The 20,466-nt window shown below is 31.7% G+C and overlaps 3 protein-coding genes across 3 annotated transcripts; all 3 read right to left on the reverse strand.

Annotated features, from left to right (window-relative positions):
* Positions 1-189: 189 nt before the first annotated feature.
* On the reverse strand, positions 190-4,074 carry LOC111370699 (inosine-5'-monophosphate dehydrogenase 2-like). Its single transcript, XM_022992536.1, has 4 exons — positions 2,970-4,074; positions 2,154-2,333; positions 1,001-1,258; positions 190-648 (listed from the first exon to the last, which is right to left on the reverse strand). Exons 1-4 carry the CDS (start codon positions 3,975-3,977, stop codon positions 577-579), a joined length of 1,518 nt encoding a protein of 505 aa, XP_022848304.1. The 5' UTR covers positions 3,978-4,074; the 3' UTR covers positions 190-576.
* A 1,349-nt stretch (positions 4,075-5,423) lies between these two features.
* On the reverse strand, positions 5,424-7,173 carry LOC111370700 (extensin-like). The gene is made up of 3 exons (XM_022992538.1): positions 7,017-7,173; positions 5,675-6,523; positions 5,424-5,590 (listed from the first exon to the last, which is right to left on the reverse strand). The coding sequence occupies exons 1-3, from the start codon at positions 7,096-7,098 to the stop codon at positions 5,559-5,561; spliced, it is 963 nt and encodes a 320-aa protein (XP_022848306.1). The 5' UTR covers positions 7,099-7,173; the 3' UTR covers positions 5,424-5,558.
* Positions 7,174-18,406: 11,233 nt separating this feature from the next.
* LOC111370701 (zinc transporter 1-like) lies at positions 18,407-20,118 on the reverse strand. The gene is made up of 3 exons (XM_022992539.1): positions 19,230-20,118; positions 19,010-19,159; positions 18,407-18,823 (listed from the first exon to the last, which is right to left on the reverse strand). Exons 1-3 carry the CDS (start codon positions 19,848-19,850, stop codon positions 18,518-18,520), a joined length of 1,077 nt encoding a protein of 358 aa, XP_022848307.1. The 5' UTR covers positions 19,851-20,118; the 3' UTR covers positions 18,407-18,517.
* Positions 20,119-20,466: the final 348 nt, after the last annotated feature.

Consider the following 20,466-nt stretch of genomic DNA (forward strand, 5'->3'; position numbering starts at 1 on the left):
ATATCTTATCCAGGGTATTGAGCGAGCTCTTATTAAAGGATATCCAGTCTTTCAAGGGTTTAAAGGGCTGGGCAAATCTCCCGAACCGAATCGACCGAACCGAACCCGAACCGAACCGATCCGAACCCGACGGTTCTTGTCAAATTAAATACCCGAACGGGTATCTGAATTGAGAATTTATCTTACGACTAACACACATCAAGTCATTCTTGGCCATATATAAAACATTCTATCTGCCAAATTATTCGTTCAAAAGAAAGAAAATAAAGATATTGTAGCGTCAACTGCACCACTGGAAGTAATAACACAACGACACTACTCTTTCCTAATCGGGGAGTAACAAAGACAAAGTTAAAAGAATATATGGGAAAACCTCATTTAGGAGTCAAACTGAAAACCTAAGAGTCCCATGTTTTGGTCATAAAGCTTTGAAAAGATCCCGTACTAAGATAGACTTGGCCGAAGTTCGATTTGTGTGGCGCACGTTATTTATTCTATTATGAAACCAATATAGCACTTTTAGAACCATCCATAACCCGCAGTTATCGTCCGATATTTGGGAGCTTGGTGAAGATTTTAAAACGATTTCTTCTCATAAGAAACCAATCCATGAATGCCACCTTCAACCTGTGCTGCTCCAGTTCTTACCTGAAAAGTAAAAGGAAAAAAAAACTTCAGTTCAACAAAGTTCACTAATCGCAGCAGATAAGAATCTTCCCACATTTAAAAAGTTTATCCCTTCATTTGGAAGGATTGATATGGGAATTGGTCAAGGCAGTTAGGAATTGAGGGTATTTGCTTTGGCAATTTTTATCAGGTTTCAATTCTCAAGAATCCAGTCCTTGTTACACTGAATTCAAAGTCTAACGAATAACGAACTGAATTCTATAATTCTCAAGAAATCTAATTTGGCTAATCATGTATCCTAAAATGACTTCATATTTAGCATGAACTATAGCTAGAATAGCAATGAAAGGAAAACCAACAGCATTAATCCAACCTCAAGCCTTAGCACGCTTGATCTCAAAAGATCATGAGCAGACTGCAGGGAGGAAGCACCAAGATCCTGGAAACCCTGCTTTACTGCTTGCATTGTGTAAGGAATAAACTTCAATATAGAACCTTTATCTGCAACTGACCCAACAACCCCTTGAGCAATCTTCAACTTTGCCGTATCACCCAAGTACCTAGCATCACTCCCTTTCATCATTGCTTCTAGTGATCCCATTCCTCGATACTTTTTGACTCGATGACCACCCTATAATTGCAGGTTTCAGGTAATTTGACAGGGTTATAATGTAGTCACTAGTGGGAATATTCTACAGGAAAAACTAAATCAATGCATAAAAATGAGAGAGAGAGAGAGAGAGAGAGAGAACAACCGCATAAAAAATTAATAAAATAAGAAAATGGAATTATGAGTACATAATAGAACAAGCAGACATGTCAACGAAAAGCAACATGTAATCTTAAGCCTGCTAATTTTAAACATTCTGAACGCATAGTTATTACAATTGTGCTTCAATTATATTATATTCTGTCATTACCTGAGTACATTCTAATACTTAGTCAGACAGAAGCGATAATCACATTTAATTATATACTGCAATCTTCGTAATTTCATATTCATATATCATTTGCCTGATGTTCCAGGTTTAGCACAGATATATCTTATCTCACTTTATAATGGGATTTAGAGGCTCTGGCAAGACAGTTCTGTATCTGCAGAGGGGAGTGATTAACTGATAAATTTATTCTAATACTTAGTCAGACAGAAGCGATAATCACATTTAATTATATACTGCAATCTTCGTAATTTCATATTCATATATCATTTGCCTGATGTTCCAGGTTTAGCACAGATATATCTTATCTCACTTTATAATGGGATTTAGAGGCTCTGGCAAGACAGTTCTGTATCTGCAGAGGGGAGTGATTAACTGATAAATTCCAAGTTTTCAATATAAGCACACTCATAAAATAATAATAATATAAATAACAATAACATCATAAGCACACAGGCAGCTACCTTGAACTTAGGACAAATAGACCAACCTTCAGAACAGGCAATAGGTGAATAGAAAATATCACGATCTCAAAGCTGGAGGAAAGTTTAAATGTTAGACATACAATACACAAAATGCAACAAGCACCTGATTTATGTAAGTGCCAGGAGCTTCACTGCTTCCGGCTAAGAAGCTTCCCATCATTACAGTTGATGCCCCTAAGACCAAAGCCTTGACAATGTGCCCGGAATTTGAAATGCCGCCATCAGCAATTACAGGCACACCACTCTGTGCAGCAACTGATGCAACCTTGTAAACAGCCATTGCCTGAAAATTTTACACCAGAATATAATAACATAAGTTAAAATGGCAGCATTTCAAATAATTCCATATTAGTATCAAACTGCTAAATAATACATTCAAAACCCATGTCAAACAAATCTTTGCAATGGCAAACAGTGCACATATACTTATTAACGTGCACCAAGACATGAATTTGTCTATAAACAAAAAATGATGCTGGGAGGACTGAGAAACCACTTAGAACGGACTATTATAGTTACAAAAAGAAAGAAGGTGATAAAATCATGCAATTTTTTTTATTTTTTTTTATTAAATCTCAAAATTCATACAAATGTTTTAGACTAAGGAAGGCATTTTTATCATTCAAAGGTGTTTTATCAATCGAATCATCTTTAAAGATACACTCGAGACACAAAACAGTATATACAACTACATTGTAGAGAGCAACAGAGGCAAATTAGTAATATTTATTAGCATACCAACATCCCATTCCATCTAACATACTAAATTACCAAATTGATTCCAACATCTTATTCTATCTTACTAAATACCAAACTGAGTCCAACGTTCTGTTCTATCCAACAAATGCACTCCAAAATATATAATTGATAGCTGCAATTATAAACTGAACATATAGATCAAATCTTTGCAAATCAATACCTGCCCACGCCCAACAGCACATACTTCCTGAGTGGTACAAATGGATCCTGATCCCATCCCAACTCTCAGCCCATCTACTCCTGCCTGAATCAAGTTTTGTGCCTGGTATGTTGTCACCACATTCCCACCAATCAAATCCAAATCGGGATAAGTATTCTTAGCATACTTAATCATGTCAATCTGGTAACTCGAATTCCCTTGCGAACTATCCAAAACCACGACATTCACCCCAGCCTTAACCAAATGCTCCAATCTTTCCTTATCGGACTCCCTTGTCCCTATAGCTGCCCCCACTAAAAACTCACCATCCAAGCCCACCGACGGCAGTCCCAATTTCGGAAAGCCTTTTATCCTCTCACAGTCGTCAGTAGTCACTAGATTCACTATTTCTTCTCCTTCATCATTTTTATCACTTACTAACGGTACAAATTCAAGCTCGTTTTTTACTAAATAGCCTGCAATATCCTCAAATTTATAACTAGCCGGCAATGAAACCATGGACTTTGTCATGTACTCTGAAATCCTAGCTTCCTTATCAGTTACTTTTTCCCATTCAGATATTTTAACAATCCCCAATAGTTTCGATTTCTGGGTTCCAGATTCAGTTACAAAAATGCAAGGAGAAGATGAAAACTCATCAGCGGATAGAATCGAATCAGAGGGAGATTTGAAAATGAGTTCATGCCTGAAGGGAATTTTGTGCGATTTAGCTAGTCGAACCAATGAGGCCTGGTGTGAAGGCGTGGTGTTAGAATGGACTATGCCGATTGCACCAAGGGAGGCCATGGCGGCCGCCATGGAGGACTCAGTCACAGTGTCCATGGGGGAGGCGACGCAGGGTGTAGCAAGGGCAATGCGACGGCTGAGTTTCGTGGAGAGTGAGACGGCATCGGTTGGGAAATCGATGTAGTGGGGAAGGAAGATAACGTCATCATACGTGTACGAATATCCCTGGTTGAAGAGCCGTGTCGCCGGAAATCCATCTTCTATAACTGGAGCTCCGTCCATGATCGCCGTCGCCAAAAAATTTAGGGCTTTTAGATATTGACAGAGAGTCAGAAGTCACGACTGGCCAGTAAAATAACGAAGATAGCAGACAGCACTATAGAGGTGGAGGGAAAAATCCAAACAGCAGTCAACACTAATAAGACTATTATTAGAGGATAAAAATTAAAAATTAAAAATAAAAAATAAAAAATCTATCTTTACTCATATCAAGGGATAAATTTAAGTTGAAATATAACTCTCCCACCCTCGTGCAAACTAGACATGATAAAGTCCTTGTTTGGATTGAATTTTTAGTAGATTTTAATAAAAAATAATGAAATTTGTAATGAAAAATTGAAAAAAATTGTTAGATCTGATTAAAAATGAGTTTGAATAAAAATAAATTTTGGAAAACTGGATCCAAACCAAAATTTGAGTTCAAAATACTCACGAGTGGTATGTGGGCCTTAGTTTTGCTATCCAATTTATCAAGTTTTGGCGATCATGTTATATTGCAATTTGTTGAGAGTGGAGGATTAAGTCCATTTCAAGATATCAAGATATCAATTATATTTCGAGCCTGACAAGACGAGAAGTGACGATGAGTCTAAATTCGAGAACGAATTTTTCGATATAGAGAGAATGGTGCTGTACATAATTGGAATGGTCAAAGCTTCTTTTTAACTACTTTTTTTTTTTAACTTCTCTTTATAGTATAATTTAATTAAAAGCTTAACTGGGAATTGTTTTGTCATCTTAGTCTATTATGGTTTTCATATTTAAATGTTAGGACTTTTTGTAAGATCAATAATAATGCCTAAATGCCACTCTTTCAATATATATATCTTTAATTAATTTAAAAATTGGGCAAAGAATTAAAACTATAATTACACAATACAATGCAATCAACACAACGTCGCGTGTAAAATAATGTTATTTCTCTATGAAAATGATCGCCGTTAATAAATAACATATGGGTAAATATATATACACACAATTTTTGTTAACTACATCACATTATAATCATAATCAATGTCCTTAAATTTTGTTATTTTTATATTAATGCCCTTTACTTCTTTTTTTCATAATTAAATTTCAAGATTATTTTATGATACATGTTGTTCTTGATGACAGTAAAAAAATTCGTTAGATGAAGTAAAAAGACCTCTATTCCCTCATATTTTAAAATAAGCAAGATTAACAAGAAATACATAAGTTCAACAATATGTTTTCCTCGCGTAAATATATTAATTGGATAAAAATCTTTATATAAGACAATATTTTTATCATTGATAGAATTCTAAAGATAAAAATTTGAAGAAAAGAAGGTGGAAATATATTGCAAAAAATTAGCAAAATTTAAGGATCTTCATTGCAATTAAGAAATTTGGTATGAATATATTCTAAATAATTATTTTTTCGAAAAAGGCACTCAACGAATAATATTTTATATTTCCAAAATCCAGAAAAAAGAAAAAAAAAATTGTTATTCGTTCAACAAATATGTACAATATCTTACAAATCCGTTGTCAAAACAAAGAAATTAATATAATCATAGGAATCTGCAAAAGATGGCAAAAGATGGTATTGTCTTCAAAAAAATCAGTAGTAGATGAAATGACAGCCATTGTAACCTGAAATTAACCAAAACGAACAAATTAATTTCAAAATATTTGAGCCACTTTTAAGTACAATCGGACATAAAAAAATGAACTTACTTGGATCTATGGTGACAAGAATGGACGTTCCGCCGAATTCACAAGTGCCTCCAGCCACCTTAGTTCTTTGCCAAAAGCTATTGAATGCATATGACGCATGTGCGAATAGAGTGTTAGGCTGAAAACACGATCCACTGGGCTGAATTTGATCGCAATCGGCTCCGGCCCCGCATGCATAGTTCATTGCCTCTTGGATGATCGGGTCAGGTACAGATGGCTTCGCCACGCACCAAAGTGTCGTGGAGGAGGTGTGAGGCGGCGGTGGCACCGTCGGTGGTGGATAAACAATGGGCGGCAAGAAAATGTGTGGGCTCGGAACGTATCCGCCGGAAGGCGACGGGACATTAATGGGCGGGCCGGGGGTAAAGTAAGGTGGGCTAAGCCCAGGTTGATTTGGTGTAGGAACATTATATGGTGGGCTTGGTACATAATCAGGTGGATTTGGGACAACACTAGGTGGGCTAGGAACAGTAGTTGGTGGGTTTGGGCCGGGTAATGTGGGCCCAGAAGAAGCTGGAGGGGGTAATGGGGTGTAGCCACTTGTTGGGCTTGGGATTGTGGAAGGGGGCTGTGGGGTAGATGGGGGATATGAACCATATGGAGGGCTATTATCAGGCAAGGGAATGGGAGCAAGGGAGTCATAGGGTGGCATAGAGGATGGTGAACTAAGATAAGGATTACTATTTGATGAATCCAATGGCATAACAAATTGCTTAAAAATGGGATCCAAAAAGGAGTGTCCTTTTCCTGTGTCGAACCGCTTCAAATTGTGCATTTTTCTAGTAAATTTGATGCTCCAACTTCTTGAATGTTGTTGAGTATTGAAAGAGTTAGCCGACTTTCTCGCATCTGATCAATATCAAATGACATATCACATATTAAAAATTAAAAACTCTAGTTATATACCATCAAAAGAAATAGAATTGCAGCAAAAAATAATAGATTTATAGAGGTTCACATTAATGTCGCTACAGTAATTCATGATGGATAGAAGTTTACAAAAAAAAAAAAAAAAAAAAAAATCTCATAAGCTATTTTTTCTAACATTTCGCTCATTTGATGATGACCAAATCAAATACTAGTTATATACCATCAAAAGAAATAGAATCGCAGCAAAAAATAATAGATTTATAGAGGTTCACATTAATGTCGCTACAGTAATTCATGATGGATAGAAGCTTACAAAACAAAAAAAAAAAAAAACAAAAAAAATCGCATACCCTATTTTTTCTAACATTTCGCTCATTTGATGATGATCAAATCAAATAAACCCTAATGGCGACTCTCTATTTATAAGAAAAATTAGGACACAGCTATGATAAACCGAGACTTATGAACTTACCACAATGTAAGAGGGATATGGCTGCAAAACACCAGCAGAGACCTCGAATGTACAATGTAAGACGAGCACTGTGTTTATCCATGTCTTAGTTTAGACGAAGACTTCAAACTAAAGCTAGTTTGCTCCCACTCCACAGATACTAACTCTAAGAATCAAGGGATTTATATAGAATGACCGAAACAGTGAAGGAATTGTGCATAAAGGTGATTCTTTAGAAGCAGGCAGCGGCTCACTTTGTAATGCCACAGATTGCTAGGATAATGTGTGTGCATGAAGAAATGTAAAAGAGTGAAAGAAAAGAAGCATAATTGCATTATTAGGATAAGGGTATATTTGGGTACGTAGAAGTTGGCATATATGCTTGCTTGATAGAAGGAAATACCCAAAAGTTTGAGTTTTTAGGACTTTTCTTTTGCTTGCTTTCTACTCAAAGCCCTTCTGACCATCCTCCATTGCCTCCCACTTTCTGGTTCATTTAATCAGGTTGATGCTTAAACATAATCTGCTTTTTTAAAGAGTAATCGGCTTATGATGCTTAAACATAATCTGCTTTTTTTTAAGATTAATCTGCTTATGAAGCTTAAACAACTTCCCGTCAACTTTATTGGGCTTGGTTGCCCCCCGGGACATAGCGCAATGGTGCAAAAGACATGAGTGAGGTTATCGCACGCCTTGCTGACGGCCGCAGTGTAAGGGTTCGATTCCTGAAACATAGAATTGGACTCCTTGTAGGCGCAGTGTACAGACAGCTCTTATTCCCTGGTCTGATGGGGTACATCTCGCGATTTACCTCTCTCACAAAATTCTAGGAGCAGGACGGTGGAGCTTTTCAAGGTTGGGGTTCAACCTCTATTGAGCTTGGTTCACCTGAGTGATAAACATTAATAATAGCATTTTTGATGCGATGAACTCAATAATAGTAAGCACAATTAGATAATGAGCATCGATTTAAATGATGAAGCACGTTTATTTAATTTTTACTGTATTTAACATTCTGTTACATATATTTGATAGGCGTGTAGGAAATTATTGGGTGGAATCGTGTGTTTTTTGTTCTTTTTAAGGTTTAAATAAATTTTATAACAAATAAAACTACAGAAGTATTAGTTTTGCAATAATAAAATGAGGGAATATTTTAATTTGTAGTTGGAATAATGATATTAATATATAAATTTAAATAGTGGGTTACAATAAAGTGTTTATTTTAAGTTATAAGTGAATCGAATTAGAGCAAGTTTGATATAACAAAAGCTACGCTATAATTTTGTTTGATTGAAATAGTGCTTTCATTTATTTATTAATCGATAGATAGTTATTAGTTTGGATAAAATATTTATAGAATTTAATAAATATTATAAATTGTTTTTGTCACAAACTTAGCATCTTTTTGGTTTAGATAAAAATGGAAATCAAACGGGGGCTTGGTATATTTTGATAGAAGTTAGCCCCTGTTGATTTCCCACTATTTGGCCATTAAAATGAAAAATATGACCGTGATTCATCACATCAAGTTATCATATTTGAATTTCTATCTTTTGAGTAGGGTCTGTAACGACTATATTTTTTATTCTCATTCTTACATTAATGGAAAACAAACAGGGGCTTAATAAGACATGGGGTCAAAAAATTGAAATAAAGTTGTAAATCCCATAAAATGTTTGGTTGAAAATGAGTTTGAAAAAAAATTTAACCTTACAAAATGGGACAAAATAGGAGCTTAAATTTCAAATTGTCGATGACTTGATATATTTATGAAAGAAAATATTTATCACGGCCAAGTAATAACGTTAGCAATCTGGAATGTATTTCCAATCGACTCAATGCAACTTCAGTATATCATTTACTATGATTTAATATGCTAGTTAAGCTTCAAGAGAAAATTTTGAATGGGATCATATACCTATAGGTTTAAGGGAAAAATTCATCAGATAAATATCACCCATTTCAAAACTAAAAATAAAATTTCAATTTTTAAAAATCAGATATTTAATAAAATTTATTCATGATTTAATTAATTAATTATATATTTTATTAATTAAATATATTAAGGTCATAAATTTATACAGTTTGGTCACAAATTAACAATTTAATTAATCATATATTATTTTTCCATCACGAATCAAAAAATTTATAGATCACAAATTATTTAACGGTCACAAATAAAAAATTTCATAGATCATAATTTGTTTATCGTTCACAAATAAAAAAAATTAAGTCACAATTTATTAATTAATCACAAATCACAAATTCTTCAAGTCATAATTTATTATACAGTCAAAAAATATCAAATTATTGTCACAAATTAACAAAATTTGAGGTCACATATTAGTTTTTTTTTTTTTTTTATCACAATTCACTAATTAACCAATTTAATAGTCATAGTCAACCAAATTGCTTGTAAACCACCACCTCACCACTGTCATTAGGCTCAACGCCACCAAAAAAATAGCCGCGCGCCACAACCACCATTGCCACACTCACAAGGCCACAGCATCACAGAACTCACCGCACCATCGCCACACCCACAGCATCACAAAATTTATTCAACCACCACACCATTGCCACACTCACAGCATTACAATAGCACACCATCACCATCGAACTGCTACCTCCAACCCCATCTTACCATTTGCGGAGCCACCAGATCAAGCGAAAACCCCATCATTCACGGCCACGACCAAGGCCGTACCTGTGCTTCGCGGGGCCTGAGGTGAACTTCGGAATTCGGGCCCTATGCCCTAAGTCGTAGCTAACAATCCCTTTTTTAAAAAAATAAAATAAAAATTTAGAAGTTTACGGAATTAAACTTGTTAACTTAAATCAACAATAAAACAATAAATAAATTTTTTGATGTTCCTTCCTTCTCTTTTCATTAAAGTATTTATTCGTTTCTTTTGAACACATGGACATGATGGCTTTAAAAAAAGGGTAAAAAAGTAAAAAATGGACCCCCTAAAATTCTGGGCCTGAGGCGAAGGCCTCTTGGGCCTCCCATCAGGTCCGACTCTGGCCACGACCATCGCAACCCCCCAGATCCGACCAAAACCCCCATCATTCATTGCGACCACGACCACCACCCACAAATACCACGCAACCAGATCTAGCCAAAACCCCATCATTCACGGCTATCACGACCTCCACGTCTTATTTGGACCCGTTATGTGTCTGGTGCATGAGGCGTCGCACGATGAGCACAGAGCCGAAGCCACCATTCTTCCACATTTTGTTATTGGAGCTGTCGAGAGGGAGAGAGAGGAGTGGGTTATGATTTGTTTTTTGGGTTTTTAGGGTTTATATATATATAATGATTTTAGAATTCTGAATTTTCAAAGTAGGGTATGATGTAATTTTCACTAAGGGTCCGTTTGATTGTAAAGATGGAATTGAATTGGGTGGAAAATGAATTCCAAGAAATTGAATTGCCTGAAATTGTTTTCCTGGGAATTGTAAATTATTGTGTTTAATTGGTATAATTTTTCACATGAAAAATGTTGAAATAAAAGTATTTTTTGATATTCATTTGACTTTATTTTACATAAAAATTGTCAATTAAAATGATGGAATTTACTGGTATTGAGGATGACATTGGTTTCCATCGCCAAAAAGCAAAATAATAATAATAATAATAATAATAAATAATTCAAGAAAATCATCTATTTTTTAGTGTTCGTTTGACTTTATTTTATATGAAAATTATCAATGAAAGAGAAATATTTTTTTTTACAATAATTCTTAGAATTGGTTTCATTAAACACACCCTAAGTTCAAACCATTTGCAGATTATCCGCTTAATTGGAATAAGTTGGCCAAGTATAAATCTATTAATCTTTTACTATAACTAGTCTTTGACACGTGCGTTACACGAGTTTTGTATTTATTGTATTTTTATTAGCGTCAAAATTGTAAATTTTTCAAAACAGGTTGAAGATTTGAAGTATTTGGTGAAGTCTAATCGTTTGGTTCATTATATTATTGTAGGATGCATGGAGATTTCTTTTTTGTTCTTTTATTTTTTCCTCATTTTTATTTATTTTTTATTTGTTTTGTTCATATTATAAATATTTTTTTCGATTTAAAATACTTTTTAATTCATTTTTCTTTATGAAAAAACTTAATTTTTTCAATTTTAATTAAAAAATATTTATGTGTTCTTTATTTAATTTTCGCAACATTCTTTTGTTTTATTTGTTTTGTTTTTATTGTATATTTTTTGAAAATTGTTTAAAAAAAATTCTTCATATTATAAATAATTTTTTGTTAGATTTAAAATTCTTTTCATTCTATGATTTAAATTCTTTTTTCTTCATATTATAAAAAAACTAAATGATTTAACAAATTAAAGATATTAGCATCAAAATTTTAGATTTTTCAAAATTTGTTGAAGATTGGAAGTATTTGGTAAAGTCCAATTGTTTGGTTCATTAGCTTATCGCAAGATGCATGGAGATTTCTTTTTCGCTTTTATTTTTCCTCATTTATTTATTTATTATTTCTTTTGTTCATATTATAAATATTTTTTTTCAATTTAAAATCCTTTTTAATTCTTTTTTCTCTATGAAAAAATTTAATTTTTTTCAATTTTAATTAAATAATATTTATATGTTTTTTATTTAATTTTAACAACATTAATTTGTCTAATTTTTTTTTTTTATTAAATATTTTTTGAAGATTGTTTTAAAAAAAAATTCTTCATATTATAAATAATTTTTTGTTCGATTTAAAATTCTTTTTGTTCTATGATTAAATTCTTTTTTCTTCATATTATAAAAAAATTAAATGATTTACAAAATTACAGAAGAAAAAAAATTGCAAGAAAAAAAAGTTATTATAAAGTTTAAAATTAAATTGAAATAATTAAAAATAAAATTTATTTAATTAAAATTTAAAAAAATGATAAAATGAAAAGAATTTTAAATCGAAAAATAAATTATTTATAATATGAAGTAATTTTTTTAAAAAATATAATAAAAATAAAATAAATTCTAAAAAATGTTATGAGAATTAAATAGAGAATACATAAATATTATTTAATTAAAATTTAAAAAATTAAATTTTATCATAACAAAAAAAAAATTAAACAGAATTCGCTTCCCTTTCAAATGAGAGAATTCAAACTCTCGAAAGGAGAGATTCTCTTTGTTTCTCTTCATGGATTGATGAGAAAAAAAATTTCCTTATTTATTTTTTAAATTTTTTTTCATAATATAAATAATTTTTTTCAATTTAAAACTATTTTTAATTCTTTTTTCTTTATGATTAAACTTAATTTTTCAATTTTAATTAAATAATATTTATATATTCTTTATTTAATTTTTGTAACTTTTTTTTCTTATATACTTTTGAAAATTGTTTTGAAATTTCTTTTTTCTTCATATTATAAGTAAATAATTTTTTATTCAATTTAAAATTCTTTTCGTTTTATGATACAACGTAATTTATTCAATTTTATTTAAATAATATTTATTTTTAATTATAATTATTTCAATTTAACTAAAAAAAAACTTTATAATAACCTTTTTTCGTTTTTATTTTATTTTTACCTGCCATTCTTTTTTTTTATTCTTTAATTTGTTAAATCATTTAATTTTTTTAATTCTTAAAAGATTAGAACCTCAAATTAAAAATAATCTATAGCTAAAACAAATTATTCCAAAAGACAAAAATGACCCACCTATTAAGAGGTAGAGGATAAAGAAAGGGCAAAGTGGAAGGCCACTCCATTGGCACTGTAGTTGTAATATTTTCACATAACCTACCTATTATCACACCCCCTAAAAGACAACAAAAATCATGCACCAGCACCACATATAGTGTATTAAATATACAAAAAAAAAAAAGAATATACCTAAACTCTAATTTCTTCTAAAATTTTATGGTATTTTGAGAGCGATTTGTTAAATCTCACAAAAAAACAAAAATCAAGATTTAGCAGTAAAATATACAGCAGAAGAAATTGAAGGTTTAAAGATTGGGTATACAGGTAATCGTCTCAATTGTACGTGAAGTTGTTGGGAATTTTTGGAACAATCGAGAGATGGAGACTGAATTTAAGGTTAAAACCCGAGAGAAATCAGTATCATATCAACGCAGAGTAAGAGTGAAATTAGGGTTAAATGCAAAAAAAAAAAAAATTACGTTTTAATCGAAAAAAATTAAGAATAATTTTAAATCAGAAAAAATATTTATTCAAAAAAATATAATAAAAACAAAATAAAAGAAAGTTACAAAAATTAAATAAAGAATATATAAATATTACTTAGTTAAAATTGAAAAAATTAAGTTTTATTATGAAGAGAAAAGAGTTAAAAGGAGTTTTAAATTGAAAAAAAAATTAATTTTATAATATAAAAAAAATTATATATAATGTCTACATGCACTGTCTCCGTGAATAGACAATGCCTCCGTGCACAGAGACTTAGATTTGAGATTTTTATTTTTATTTTTTTTTGCTATGTAGTTTTACGTTATAAATAAATTTTTTTTTCCAATTTAAAATTCTTTTTAATTCTTTCTTTTCAAATTTTTTACTTATAAGTAACTTTTTGTAAAATATTTTTCTGTCTTATATTATCTTTATTTTTTTAATATAAAATAATTTTTTTTCTTATATCCCTACTATATATATATATATATATATATATATATATATATATATAAGAGTGGTTGAGCACGGAGTGGTGGGAGGAATGAAAATCGCTAGTTGCAGTATAGTAAAATATATATCAAGCAAGGCAAATGACGTCGTTTTGTTCCCCCACTTAAAAAAAACAGTGAGAAAATGGATTAAATCACTGTTACTTTCTACATTAACTTTACATTCTCCTTTACACAAACACGATGAAACAAAAAGAATAAAAAATAAAAATTTTAAATGAGCAAATTTGAGGTCCCACAACCCAACTTCTGGCGAAATTTTGTGGTATTTTGGCAACAATTTGTTAAATTCTCAAAAAAAAAAAAGCTGAAATATTCACAACAAAAAATACAAAAGAACATACATAAACTCCAATTTCTTCTGAGATTTCACGGTATTTTGGGAGCGATTTGTTAAATCTCACAAAAAAATAAATAAATAAATAAAGATTTAGCAGAAGAATTGAAGGTTTAAAAATTGGGTATACATGTAATCGATTGTGCGTGAAGTTGTTGGGTATTTTTGGAACAATCGAGATAGGGAGATTGAAATTAAGGTTAAAGGCCAAGAGAAATCAGTATCGTAGCAACGTAGAGTAAGAGTGAAATTAGGGTTAAAGGTAAAAAAAATTGTGTTTTAAACGAAAAGAATTAAGAAGAATTTTAAATTGAAAAAAAATATTTATTCAAAAAAATACAATAAAAACAAAATAAAAGAAAGTTACGAAAATTAAATAAAGAATATATAAATATTATTTAGTTAAAATTGAAAATTAAGTTTTATTATGAAGAGAAAAGAGTTAAAAGAAATTTTAAACTGAAATTTTTTTTTTATAATGTAAAAAAAAAAAAAATTATATATGATGTCTCCGTGCATGGAGACTCCATGCACAGAGACACGAACTTAGATTGTTTTTGTTTTTTTTTTCTTTTTGTTTTTTGTTTTTTGTTTTTTGGCTCTCCATGCACGGAGACTTAGATTATTATTAATTTTTTTTTCTTGTGCAGTTTTAAGTTATAAATATATATTTTTTTAATTTAAAATTCTTTTTAATTCTTTTCTTTTCAAATTTTTTATTTACAAGTAACTTTTTGTAAAATATTTTCTGTCTTATATTATCTTTATTTTTTAATTTTTTTTTATATAAAAGTGATTTTTTTCTTATATCCCTACTATATATATCTATATAAAAGTGGTTGAGCACGGAGTGGTAGGAGAAATGGAAATTGCGTGTAGCAGTATTTTCTTACTGTATAATAAAATATATATCAAGTAACGCAAACGACGTCGTTTTGCTCCCCCCACTTAAAAAAAATAAAATTAAAAAAGTTACAGTGAGACAAAATGGATTAACTCACTGTTACTTTCAACGGTGCCTCCTCATTCACCTTTTTATATTGTAGGAAAATTGTAGCTGGAGTTCCAGATCTTTTAATTCATTGCAGACTATACCCAATTTTTTCATTTTTCACCCACCCTCCCAACTCTTTAATCTAAATAGCAGTTGGAGCACATATGGACGAAATTCCTCCATCTCTTCTTTGTAGAAAATTTACAAGTTGTGAGTTCTAACTTTTGACATAGATTATGTTTGAGATTGTCGTTTTTAAATTGGATGAGTTAGTTTGTTTTGTTGTTTGAGATTGTGATTTTCAAATTTAGTGAGCTTGTTTGTGTTGTTGTTTAAGATTTGGGTACGGTGGTGACGATGGATGGTGCCACATCGTGTGGGCAGTGGTTTGCAATAACTGAATTTTCTGATTTTCTATTTTTCGAATGGATGTGGGTGGAGGTTTTGAAGAAGATGAATATTTTTTTCCATTAGTTATTTTATTATAGAAATGTTAATTTATCATTTTATAACATTTAAAATTGGTCATAATTTGACTTTTGGTCTACTAATGGAGGAACGGACGAATTTCATCCATACATCCTCTAGTGCAATCGAGGTAAAATATTTGAGATTATAGGTGCAAAATAAAAGTCGAGTATAGTTTAAAATAAATTAATATGCTAGGGACCCTGCTACAATTCTTCCAAAGTTTTCCTGGCTGCAGTTACATCGGACACAGATTTGTGTACAAAAACGGACCCAAGAAGCCGCAAGTCACTACTTTCTCATGCCAAAAAGTAGTGGTAGATAGAAAGTCTTTGTTATTCTTATTCATAGGTTTAACTTTGGAAGCCTAAATTTATCTGTTGTGGTGGTGAAAATTGAATTGTTGCTTTTGATTCAAAGGATCATCAATGAATTTTTTTCTTGTAGTTGTGTAATATCTTAATGCATAATTATGTGCTTTTCTTTAATAGTTTAAAACGCACAGATTGTTCTCTTCTCCACTTATAGAATGTTCGATACAGGCAGGATTAGATAGTATTGAATGTATTGAGAAAAATAAGAATATTCATTGTACTATTTAATCTTTTTCAATACTGTGTAAAGAACATGCACTCACAACATGCTTGGGATGCACTATTAGCAAGAAGATCATGTAATGGTCAAACTTTTAGCTTCTTTTTCATCTTTAATAATGTCTAGTGCGGCCAATTTACTTTAACAGACTCAAGAGTGAAATTTTAAAGTTTTGTTTGCTCCATCATGTACTCTTTCATCAGCAAGTTAAGTTGCAAATAACAAAAACCTAAATAATCTATTGTTAAATTCGCTAGTACAAGATTTAGCCATGTATTTGGCCTCAATTTTTAAAACTCATTTTATGGAATTCACAAATTTTATGAACTTTTAAATTACACATTTCATCAACTTTTATCAAAATCTATTAAAAATATAATTTTTAACCAAATCAAACACTTAGGCTTCATTCCGTTACAAGTATAGTTTTTACACAAAACTTGTTGGAAATATAGACCTGCATATTCAAATAACATAACTTTTATGTACATAAAATCAAACAGAATTTTGATTTACCAAAATCAAATACATAAAGTAGAAGCGAGAAATGCATGAATATGAATTTGGTTGAGGCAAGAATTCGACTCTTTTTCCTTAAAACAATAATGTTCTGCACGGATGTTAACGATTTTTCAACATTCGTCTCTCAAGATACGATGACCACATCATGCAATAAGGGCACTCCAAATAAATACAGATTTCAAATATCCGTACAAGCTGATTGCATAGCTTGTTCATGTAAACACAAACACTTATGGAGCCAATTTACATTATAATTGAATAACATGGATCGGGACTAAGAACTCAAGTGGGAGACCCTCATCATAAGTGATCTTATTATTCGATATAGAGAGCACTTTGTATGTTATATACAAGTGAACTTACACACAAAAATTGTCTTAAAGTTCCATTGTTTGTTCCATTGACCTTATTTATACTTCAGTGTGGTATAAAGTGAAAATATAAATAGTAGAGAAAATCTTCGTTTGAGGTATTTTGAAAGTGTAATAAAAAATTGTCAACTCGCACTATATCTTGAACCTGCATCGAACACGGAAATACTTTCATTATGCCCATTGATTTATATTCTTGGTCAGTTTAAATTCATTATTTAATAAGTAGAAAAGAAAAAGATATCTAGGTATATTCTTTAATTTCTAGTGAAAGGCTGCAGTTGTGCACCAAAGAACACACAACCTACTCTTAAAGCTAAATCATTGTAAATAATTACAAAATTTATTTACATTTACAATATTGTCATTTGTCAATATGTGAATTTTCTTAAAATTGTAAATCCATATGACTCGAATGCAAGATCGAGATGTTTCGATGCTTAGTTACTATATTGATACAACTACAAAACAGTTTAAGTTAGAAAAAACGAGATACTTGGGGGGGGGGGGGTTAGTTTGTTGTTTTCAATTTTCAATTTTGTAAAACACCAAAAATTATTTTTGTTTGGTTTGATATTTTTGAAAATGTATTTTTAAAAACAAGATTAAGTTTATAATATAAAAATCTAAATATATTTTTTGATGTTTTTAGTATTTTAAATGAAACACTTAAAACCTGAGAAAATTTTATTTTTAATTTCCTATTCTTTTCAAGTTAATTTATTATTTATTTGTATTTTATTTTTGTAACAAAAAATGATATATTGTAAGATTCATTAACTTTAAAATGTATAAATTACCTGATAATATGTTAGCATAAAATTGATTTGTTTTACGGAATAATCAAATTTATTGAATAAAATATCATAAAATAATTTCTAAAAATTCCAAAACAAACACACTTTTTTTGCAATCTTAAAAGAGTAATGATATTTAGCACTAGTAGTGTTATAATATCAGTTTAGGTGGTAATAAGTATCATTAAATGAATCGCGTAATTTTACTTTTAATTGAACTTATCACAAAATATCACACACTCTAATACCACTTGTGTTAGATAACATTATTCATTTTAAAATATAAACTTAATAGAAAATTGAAAAATGAATTCAAAATTCAAAATTGAAACTGAAACTGAAATGCAAATCAAACTAGACTTAAGTTTTCATATTTATAAGTTCAACACCAAATGTTTCTTTTTGTTCCTTCCCATTGTGCTTATGCTGATTAATTTTAGAGTAATGCTATTCGTAGTCGTTCCCTGCAATAGTCGTCCTACGTGGCATACACATGGCAGGTGATATTTGATGTATTAATGTGGTATTTTTTTATTCATTAAAGCATCAAATAACCATCTGTCATGTGTATGCCACGTAGGACGACTGCCGCAATGAACAACTGCAAATAGCATTATTCTTAGTTTTATACTTGCTATTTTTAACACTAAAAATTAATATTAAACATAAAACTAGCCTTGTTATTAGTGGGTACAGCCGTACAGGAACTTTCCATGAGAAAACCATAAGATAGAGGAAAATGGGACATAAAAGGGACAGGGAAATTATGCCCATTTGGCCAGAAAAGACATACATCCAGCACCTAGTAGAAGTGAAATATGTGCTCCCAACTGAAGTCTAACGCTGCTCTGCATCCTATGATTCATGAAATCTGCTGCTAGCAGATCAACAAGTGCCATGTAAATCAGTATCCCGGACGAAGCCGAATTCAAAATCCCTTCAACAATAAGAGCAGTCGGGCTATTTTCTTTGTACACATTCGATATTCCAATTCCAATCGCGATTCCAACTGGGGTAGTGAAGGAGAAAAAGAGCGTCATAACTGCCGTCGTTAGAGACTTGAATTTGGCCTAATCATGCCAAGAAAAGAGAAATGAGCTTAAAGAAAAGGTGGGGGGACTCGGAATAACTTTCTTGCTACCATTCGAAATGATGGAAAGATTATGACAGCATGAAAATGAACCATAAAATAGAATGATGAAAACATTATGACAACATTTGCGACTTCGTTGATTCCTAAATTTAGGATAAATTACCTGTGAGATGCAGCCACCAAGTCCCATACCCTCAAAGAACTGATGAAATGATAGGGCTGCCAATAGAGTCTTTACTGTATCAGGGCTATCTGAAGCCCCCAGTGAAATTCCTATTACCACTGAGTGCACCAAAATTCCCAATTCCAAAACCTACACCAAACAATCACGACTATTCTCAATCGCCTCATCTAAAAGTTTAAACAGTTAATCTAGAACTTACTTGTGATATTATGCGCTGCCGGACAAGATCAAGAAAGCCAGTCTCACTATTCGAAATTGCAGCCCCATGAGCATGACCGTGTGTGGCGTGAGTGTGTACATGTACATGTCCAGCGTGTTCGTCACTAGCCTCTTCGTCCACGTTCACCTGTTTAATCTTGTTGAAGTGCAATTTTTTGTAGAAACTGGTTGCAATTGTGTCCACCGTGAGCGTCCCAATCGAAGCCACCATTGCGACAAATCCCGCGAAGGGAAATTTCCCCCATGGATTGTGGCTAAGGCAAGGAGATGTCAAAGTCTCGAATGCTTCCGGAAGGATGTGAATGAACCCGGTTGCTAAAATCACACCAGCTGCAAATGCTTTGATCATGAAGAATATATCATTCTCGGGGCGTAAAGCCTCGATTTTTCTGCCAAGAAGTGGGAGACTCACACCAATGCCACCAGAAACAAGAACAGCAGCTATGGCGCTCAGTTTGTACTTAAGGGCCTCGGTTTTATTCCGGTGCTCGGATTCATCATTGCAAGTGCACTCTCCGGTAACCACCGCGGGAAGTGAAACAAGAAGAAGGGATGTCAAGATTATGATCTTATGAGAATAACACCATTGAAGACTGCTCATACTGAAACAGAGCAAGTGAGAAGACAAGTTTCAGAAATTTTGAGGTATGCAGTCGAGTCTTTTGTGAGTACTATATAGGGAAAGGTGCTTTGTCGAATCTTTAATTGATTCGCCAATTAATTAACAAGAGTATCTTGATGGATGGTGAACAGAACCCAGCAAGAAAAAGATGTATTTATACTGTTTCTAAGTATCTTTGAATAGAATTTTGTATTGGTGGAGTTGTCATGTCTAGCAATTATGTGCGGCAAACTAAATATTAGGACATTCGTAATATGTGGAGTGAATGAATTCTACATCAAATGCTCAGTATCGATATTGGAAATGTCTTTAGCTCCTCGATTCATTTCATGACGTGAAATCTTAGGTTATGAGATTTTTTGCAATGATTATATCTTTTAGAATGATGTTTTATTCAGAGTTATGTCTATCTAATTAAGAGTCGTTCTATTTCTATTTTACAATATTTTTTCTACAAAAATCATGTTATACTGCATGTCACTAGAATCAGCACAAACTTTTTCAGAGTGGAATAATATCGCAGAGGAGTTCCATTTGAAATGCTCTTGTGGAAAATAGTATTATAATATGGTGCTAAAAGAAACCCTGAAATAAT

This window comes from Olea europaea, chromosome 21 (assembly GCF_002742605.1).
Source record: "Olea europaea var. sylvestris chromosome 21, O_europaea_v1, whole genome shotgun sequence".
Taxonomy (NCBI): domain Eukaryota; kingdom Viridiplantae; phylum Streptophyta; class Magnoliopsida; order Lamiales; family Oleaceae; genus Olea; species Olea europaea.